General features: G+C 33.4%; 1 protein-coding gene across 1 annotated transcript; it reads right to left on the bottom strand.

Moving 5' to 3' along the window:
* Window positions 1-1,108: 1,108 nt before the first annotated feature.
* Window positions 1,109-3,518, bottom strand: LOC108773555 (peptidyl-prolyl cis-trans isomerase). Its single transcript, XM_018539396.1, has 3 exons — window positions 3,285-3,518; window positions 1,692-2,045; window positions 1,109-1,359 (listed from the first exon to the last, which is right to left on the bottom strand). The coding sequence occupies exons 1-3, from the start codon at window positions 3,486-3,488 to the stop codon at window positions 1,288-1,290; spliced, it is 630 nt and encodes a 209-aa protein (XP_018394898.1). The 5' UTR covers window positions 3,489-3,518; the 3' UTR covers window positions 1,109-1,287.
* Window positions 3,519-8,976: the final 5,458 nt, after the last annotated feature.

The raw sequence follows: 8,976 nt of genomic DNA, 5'->3' as shown, positions 1-8,976 counted from the left end.
AAATTAGTTGACAAATGAGCTTCGTTACAATCCTTATGATTGCGTTCGAAAATTATGTATACGATCCGCTTACTGTTTAGAATAGTGCATCACCTGTTCGTTATTTAGATTATTGAAAAGTGTCCTAAAGTTGTAAATAGTATTGATGATGTATGTTCTATCAATGTTCTCGCAGCAGATTGATAAAACATAAATATAAAAAAAAAGTAAAATATACGTTGATCGTAAATGTTGCAAACAGTGTATTATTCATACGATTTCCCAACCTTAGTTTAGATATCGCAAGAAAGGATTAGATGCTATGTTCATCTATAATAAATGGTTTTTTCAGGTAAATTTATCTTAAGCAGTGAAGAATTTATCTCTCTAGAGGAGAAATATATAAATTAAGTATAGGCTACCTAATATTGAAAATTATAATAAAAGTGGTGTGAATAACGTACAACTGTTTTTCTTTCTGAAAACAATTTTATTTTTAAGAAATCGAAACTTTTCGGACTGTTGCAACTACATTTTTCAACTTGGTGTTGTATTACAGTAAGATGGTATCGCTTTCAGGCATTACCTGCATTACGATAGGCGAACGGGATGCCTGTTTTTCGGCAGAGAAGAGGAATGGTATATTTATAAAAAACATACAATGAGAATTCTCTAATCGTGATATACATTTATATGTATTATACATATGTAAAATCAAAAGAATGTATAACGTTAAAGAGAAATGCATCGGTTAACATACTAGAATCAATACATCAATCACTGTTTTTTACTCTGAAATGCCTATCCTAATATTGAAGATATTCATATTTTGAACACTTACTAAAATATAAGATGGTACTTGAAAAATTTGAGCTCATTGCATGTGTTTTTTCTTGCTATATCACTCAGCGATACTAAGCGAGTGTATTCGTGGAAGAATATGGATTTCGCACAAAAGTCTAATACAGATTTCTTATAAAAACACGGTGTACTTATTGTGAAATGAAGCAAAGGAGATTTCAAAATTAGCAAATTTGTTATAAAAAAAAAATCACTGCAAATAATTCTCTATTTTCTAGTGAAAAAGAAGTAAATTCACTTAAAATAAAATAGAAAAAAAATATTGTGCAGGCAATTTCTTTCATTTATACAAAATTGAGTAAGTTTGAATTTCCGTGCTTGGTAACAAATTATTAGCTGCGATGAGAGAATTTTGGTCAATAGGAATGGATGAAGTAGGGCAATAAAGACAGCAAATAGGTATGCAACAGCTAAATAAAAATGCAGTCATTACAGTATCTAGTTGATCTACAACTCTCCGCTATCCGCTATTATGATCTTTTTGGATGTCTTGCCGCTTTGAGAACCCATGGCCTCCAACTGAAAACAATATATAAATAATGCATGTTAGCTATTAATAAATATTAATAAAGTTGACTTATCAAGGAAAACATCTAGATTCAATATTCCTCTGATTCTATTAGTTAAAAACTCTTTTATAGAAGGGCATTTAAAAAAATATATATATAGAATATTTTCGAACCCTTATTTTAATTATTCGTAATTAAGTTACATAAAAAGAGTTTGAAGTAACTGAATAAATAAATTGTGTACTGAAGGTCTAAGATATCCAAATAAGAAAACCTAATAATACAATAAGAGTACATGTTGACTGCTTGTATAAGAAATATTGCCAGATGGGAAAATCATACTTTTCTAACAACATCCATCCCTTCGGTGACTTTTCCGAACACGACGTGCTTTCCGTCGAGCCAGCTGGTCTTGGCACTGGTGATGAAGAACTGACTGCCGTTAGTGTTGGGGCCAGCATTTGCCATAGATAGTATACCAGGTTCAGTATGAGTCAATTTAAAGTTCTCGTCCTCGAACCTGGCGCCATAAATGGACTTTCCACCAGTGCCATTGTGGTTGGTGAAGTCACCACCCTGACACATGAAGTTCGGAATCACCCTGTGGAAACTGCTACCCTTGTATCCGAAACCTTTCTCTCCGGTACAAAGTGCGCGGAAGTTCTCTGCTGTCTTGGGGACACAATCTTTCCTCAACTAGAAAATTGTATTGAAAGTATGATTAACATTTCTAGATATTTAGTTTATATTCAATAAAATTATGCTATGTATAAATATATAATCATATAAATATGTAATATAATTATTATTATAATGAAACAAATCACATTATTATATATATGATATTATATATTATCGTATAATATAAAATATAAAAATATTGTATACATTAAATAAAAAAATATATACATACATATATATATATATATATATAACATGCTAAGACAATTTGTGCGTAACGGCCTAGTAGGGTAACAAGAAGAAATTATTTTTAGCTTTTATAAATTGGTTTATAAAGAAATATTAAAGGAAAACGTGATAGAAGGTAAATATATATTACTGCTCTCCAGCTCTGCCGCCATCTGTGTTTAAAATTCTAAACTTGCATGTTAAAAAGCTGATTCTTCTGCATTATGCATAAAAATATGAAAATTGCAATCGTGTGCAAAAGTCTATGTTTAGCCTAGCGCAAAGAAGCTAATTATATAACACACGATTAATACATGGTACTTCTATTCGTCGTAATCTTTTTCCACGGCAGAAGAAAAATCTATCTTTATGAAAAGGACAATTTGTATAAATACGAACGCGTCAATTTTTGGAAAAAAAACCATGAAAAGAACATCTTATCGCGATCGTATTACTAAATTGTAATAACCTTCAGCGAATGAAATCACATTTTTGACATGCTTATCTCAGCATGTTATAATATCCAGCGATCTTCCGCAAATTGCAAATTGCGACTTCCTCGATGTAAATTATACGCGTACTCCATGAGCGAAGATTTACATTACTCCTGGTACGCACGCGGACAGGTCGGTTGGAGGCAGCCTCTCTCGTCGTCAATGGAAAATTTCGCAATGGCCAAAACGTGTGCGTGGTCGCGCGACCGTGACGCATCGCTAACGACGGTCTCGCGCGCTCGGCTCGGCTCGGCTCGGCGTGACTCCGCGCGAACGCGTCCTCGCGACGACAGTCGCCGATCGCATCCATCAGTTGTCGATTATTTTACATCACATTCGTGTGACGCGGACATCATCGATGACAAGGACGAGAACGAGCGTCAATGATCTCGTCGCACGAGATGCAATCCCGGTTGAATCTCGGAACCGGCTCGGTGGAAAAATCAAGATGGCTAGGCATGCCGGGATCACAAGGAGCGCGGTCGGAGCGGGGACGGCTTTACGCCGCGATCGCACGATAATTTCGGCTCACCTCCATCACGATGCGACCCACGGGCTTGTCGTCCGCGGTCATGTCGAAGAAAACGCGTGGCAGTGCCATGTTCTTAGCTGCTGCGGCAAAACTTCGTAGGAGCGTGTCAAAGAACGGTCGTCTCGGCCGGGCGGTGGCTCCGAAATGGCTCGACTGCCTGAAGGTCGAATCAATTGACAGCCGGCAAATCGATCTCAACGCCATTCTATCGCTCCTGGAAACTCGCCGGAAATCGATTCGACGCGACACAATCCACGCTGTTCGTTCTACGATGACAGATTTAGCAGTTTTACGGGCTTTTCGCCGGTTATTCCGCGAAAATATTATGTAATAAAAGAAATGTTTTTGGTTACAAATTGGCTACCGTCGAATGAGATAGCGATATCCCAGTGTCGGCCAATCGAGAGTTGTGCTTTCGGCTGATCTCTATAGCCAATCAGATATTTCTACATTGAATCTTACTATCGCGTGTTGCCATCATTGAAACGTTGAAATCTCTAGTCATCTTATGAACGGTTCTCTCTCTAGCCGATATTCATAACACAGTATTCATAATCGGATCTTAAATTTAAAATCGTTTTAAGTACAGTGCCCTAAGATGGTATTTAGTCAGTCCTTATTTCAATACCATCTTAAGTAATACCTTAAAACACTAATGTGTGTATCTTCTGATTGGTTAGAGCTGACTATGAATAAGGTCCTAAAATGTTATGAATCAATCAGAGCTGTATTAGCATCTTGAGACAATACTTGAGATAGTCTTGAATATATAAGAATCAATTATAAATACACCGACCTATGACCGGTATTTACATATACTGTGCACCAATCAGAGGCCGACATTCATACTTGAAATAAGAACGTACTATAAATACAAGCCTTTGTCACAATCTTATACTCATGTAATTAATGGTTTCCGTAATTTATATTCTAAATGAAAAAAATATGTATATTGAGTGTTGAATAAGAGAGAGAGAGAGAGATTAAAAAATTGAGCTAAAAATACCGATACAAGTAAAGCCTATTCTATAATCGCGTAAACGTAGTGGTGTAGTTGTAAGAATTGACTAATCACAGTCGAACATTTTCTTCGTATTTGACTGTGATTGGTTAATTCGTACAACTACAACTACGCTTACGCAATTGTAGAATGGGTTTAAATAAATAAGCAGAATAATTGAAACAACTTGAGTCAAATTTTGCGAATTGCCATACATTCTTACCGACGATATACGAAATGTGGTGAATACTATCACTGCTAGAGCGCGCTACTCAACACTTTAAATTTAAATATTAAATACGAGAAAGCGTGTGATATGTATGGTATACATATCATTCTAAATAATAAAAAATATATTAAATGTTACACTTTTAAAGAAAATTAACTGACATTCAGTACAATCATTTGGGTTTAGTAAATTCATGTACCTACATAAACGAGCTTAATATTTTTCGATCATTCATATCACATATATTCCCCAATAGAAATTTAGTGATTGTTTGCACAAATCGTAAGAGAATCTGTTTGTAAATATAAACGAAAACCTGATCTCAACATATGGTTCTATCAATACCGTAATATTTTATACGTACCATCACATTTTTGTACACGTGCTACGAATCTAAAAGAATGAGAGAGAGAGAGAGAGAGAGAGAGAGAGAGAGAGAGAGAGAGAGAGAGAGAGAAGATTCAAAGACACGAGGTGAGTCACATGGCCAAACTATAGCGATTAGCGAAGACAAAATTCAAGATCTATCGATTTTGATTGAAATCTGTCTCTATCGACGACAAATTTAATCGAAGTCAATTTGCTTAAAATACTGTACAGAACCTTCGATTATAAATATAAATGATTCGTTTAAATCTCTCTAATCTAATTTGTTAACAAATTATCAAACAATTAATTATTCCGTCCGCATTAATAAAATGATGTTGATATTAATTGTTTGATTAATTCAGTCGTTCCATTAAGTTAGCTCTGCGGACTTGAACGAAGTCGTCGCAACTTTTATTATTCGTTGCACGAGAATTGATCAGCGCAGCTAAATCGGCCAGTTTGATTACCGACGCTTGAAATAAAAATAATAATTTCATCATTAACTTATATTAATTCTGTCAGCTATTATGCTTTTAACGCGATCCGCGGTTGCTGACACGGTGCTCGAGCTCGAGCGTGAGAGTCGAGAATCGAGGACGAAGGCGTTTGAAATAGGGAAAAATAACGGGGCGAATAACGGGTTGAACATTTAATGCATCCTGTCGTGGCCACTCAGCAATCATTTTACGATAGATCGTCTACGCATCGAGTGGAAAACGGATAATTATACCGAATTAAATGCAAAAGGCGGAAGATGAATGCTCGGTTTGTCGGCGTTTAAAATCTTCGATCGAGACAAATCGGTACTATTAGATATATTCGTATCCTCGTCTGATAAAATATCTGTCTACCTTCCATTTACAATAGACAGTTTGCGCGGCGAGCGAAAAACAGTCTGATAATTATATATATATATAATATATTAAATTAAGTGAAGATACCAATAAAGATTATTATTATTATTTTAAACGCTGAATAGATGTTATTTATTTTTAATCATTCGCGCGTTTAACATTCCCAAGCTGACATCATTTTGACGTCAATGTGATGATGAATGACATTAGCATGCTATCTGGAAATGTTAAGCGCGGATAATTAAAGATTGATTTATCAGTATTTAAAGTATACTAATAACATTATTTTAAAAAGTGTGAATAACAAAAGAGAAATAAATTTACATTACAAAATAAATTAGAAAAAACTGCAAAAAATGAGGCATTAGCATACTGTCTATCGAGACTGAAGATTATATATAATATGGCATGATACATTAAAAACAAATTTATTAAATCTTAATACATATTTTTTTTAATAGCTAAACGTTTACTTAACTTAAATCAACATTTACTAGTAAAAATAAAAGTTAAATTAAATTAATGGTTTTTGTATTAAATAAATATATGTATGTTAACTTATTATTTAGTACATATTTACTTAAAACTATTGGAGAAAAAATATTTACTAAAATGCACTATTTTTCAATAAAAATCACAATATAAATAAAAATAATAGTATACGTACAAAATCTTCGATTAAGACAAATATCTATTTCGTATCTTCATGCGAATATAATTTTTAAAGCTTCCATTTGTCGGAATATAAGAAATTTTCCCGAATATCCATCTTATATAAAATTAGTAAAACGGATAATTATTTATAATCCATGGACGTAATGTGTCTTGTAACCTTTTTTTGTATGCGCATAGAGATAGAGAAAGGATAAAATGCTGGATCAAAGAATACGATTACGACGACTCTGTTTTTTCACGGAAAGCTTCCGTCACGTCTTCGTGCTACGCAAAAGCATCGTAAAGTTTCGTCACGCTAAAGCGACGTAAGATGATGATGCGTATTGTTTCCAGGCCGTTTATCAGTTTGCATGACGTGGTGAATCTTCTCGGAATACAACGGAAAACTCATGATATTTCCAGGTTTGACGGTGCGAATTCAAGAAAAAACCGATAAATGGTTTTTCCTTTTTCGCGAATAGAATTTACTTCCAAGAAGATAACATTTCTGACTGGAACGGCTGCACTATTAATGCAAGCCGCGTTATGTGTTTGTGGTAATGATCGAGATAACATAATTACGAAAACTACTGAGAATAAAACAAGGTGGTTAATAATTGCCACACGAGGAATTAAACGCTCTCTCTCTCCCAGTCGTTCAGTTTAAATTAAAGACCTTGTAATAAAATAGGATATAGGTCAAATGCAGTCGAGGTATACGAAATATATATATATATATATATATATATACTAAAAGTAGGTGATTGATTCGAAATTTTGAAGTTATTCGAATTTCAGATGAAAACGAATTGAATCATAATGGATTCGGTTCGATTCAAATTCGAACTATTCACACACTTTTAGTATGCAAATTTTTAGTTTTAGTAAAATTATATGTGGAAGAGAAAAATATACATCTACTTCTTTTTCTTTTTATACTATCTTTTTTTATCCGTTTCTCTTTTTCAGGAATTGCTGAAACACGGCAAACCAATCAAAACCTGGTCGTTCGGACTATTTATTAAAGGATCTCTAGGTTTAAGTCAAATCGAGATTTCGTTCTAAATTTAAAATTAGATTTTTGAATACAGATTTTTGTGGAGAGAGTTCCTCAGAGGCCTCGACAATTTTATAGACACACGTTTAAGCTATCTCAAACAGAATACAGATCAATCATGATAATGTCAAAACAATGTTAAAATAAATTCTGTCTGATTAAAAAGATTTTTAATAATTATTTTAGAGTTATTTTGACGCTATTTTAATCATGATTTGTTATACTGTTTGAGATTATAAATGTTTCTATTCGTAACGTAACCTATTGAAAACATAAAAAAAGAGAAACATATTCACTTTTATACCGATCAACGTTTCAATTTTAAAACTACACGCTCGTAACAAACAAGGCGATGTTTATTGGCGTGTCTAGATATAATTATCGTAATTATTATGAATCACTGTGACCGACATTTGACAGTGGTTGTCTTAAACGCGAAGATCGCCTTGTCATATGACAAAAGGTATCTTGAACCAAGTTTTGATTGTCAAACGTCGAGAAAAGAAACATGCATCTTCTTATAATAATCCAGGTTTTTGTTTCAAAACAACACGCTCGGAATAAACTGAACGATGTTTATCGGTGCATGTAGATATATATTTTATTATAATTGTATGAATGGCTGATAGCTATAACACGTGACGGTGGTCGTCTTAAAACACGGAAACAGCTTCTTCTCCGAATGACTCTGAGTTGGGTCTTTTAAGAGTTGGGTATTCATAGAATCTACTATTCTTATTTCAAAATCATCTCAAGTAATGTTTTAAAATGTTAATACTGCTCTGTGATTGGCTTCTAAAGTCTAAAGATTGTAATCAAGGTTTAAATATAAAAACCACCTACCAACCTTTTCTTTCTTCTCTTCAAGTAGGAGAGATGTTTGCCTAATTAAGCAGAACAAATTACGATAAATCAACGTCAAAATGACATTAAAATGAATCGTAAATTACTGAAAAGTGACTTTTAGGTTCGGTCCAATTTATGCTCACAATACTCTTGGAATTATTTCATTGTTGTTTCTTAAATCTTTACAAGGACAAGTGACATGTTAATAAAAAAAGTGAAAAAACGTATCATGATATAACGTTAAAATAAATCTTATAACTAATTACAAGAAATAATTTTTAGTTATTTTATCTTAGACGTCATTTCGATGGGTTTTGTTTGTATGAATTCCAAGTACGTATAAAACAATTAACGATAACGTCAAAATAACATTATCTTAACTAAAATTAAAAAGTGACTCTAAAGTTATCATCTTGGAATAATTTTGAGGTTGTTATTTTGAGGTGATACTTATTATAACGACGTTCTGTTTGTTTCCAAGTAGAACATTTTACGATACGTCAAAATAACGTTAAACGTATCTTAATTAATCGAAAAGTTGTTTTTAGTAATGATTTTGGAGCAATATTGACGTAATTTTGACGTAATGATGACTCGTGTCCTGCTTCTAACTCTTTAAATTGGAGCTAATACGAGCTTATAAGCTATACGTATTTGTCTAGAGCTGCGACAATCTCAGTGAT

The sequence above is a fragment of the Cyphomyrmex costatus genome, unplaced genomic scaffold, assembly GCF_001594065.2.
Source record: "Cyphomyrmex costatus isolate MS0001 unplaced genomic scaffold, Ccosl1.0 scaffold214, whole genome shotgun sequence".
NCBI classification, from domain to species: domain Eukaryota; kingdom Metazoa; phylum Arthropoda; class Insecta; order Hymenoptera; family Formicidae; genus Cyphomyrmex; species Cyphomyrmex costatus.
This window is presented reverse-complemented; position numbering and strand designations above follow the sequence as displayed.

Coding starts and splice junctions, on each gene's coding strand:
- LOC108773555 (XM_018539396.1), bottom strand. CDS start 3,488: ATGGCGTTGAGATCGATTTGCCGGCTGTCAATTGATTCGACCTTCAGG. Junction 2,046..3,284: donor TGGGTCGCATCGTGATGGAG/GTGAGCCGAAAT, acceptor ACAATTTTCTAG/TTGAGGAAAGATTGTGTCCC. Junction 1,360..1,691: donor GGATGGATGTTGTTAGAAAA/GTATGATTTTCC, acceptor TATTGTTTTCAG/TTGGAGGCCATGGGTTCTCA.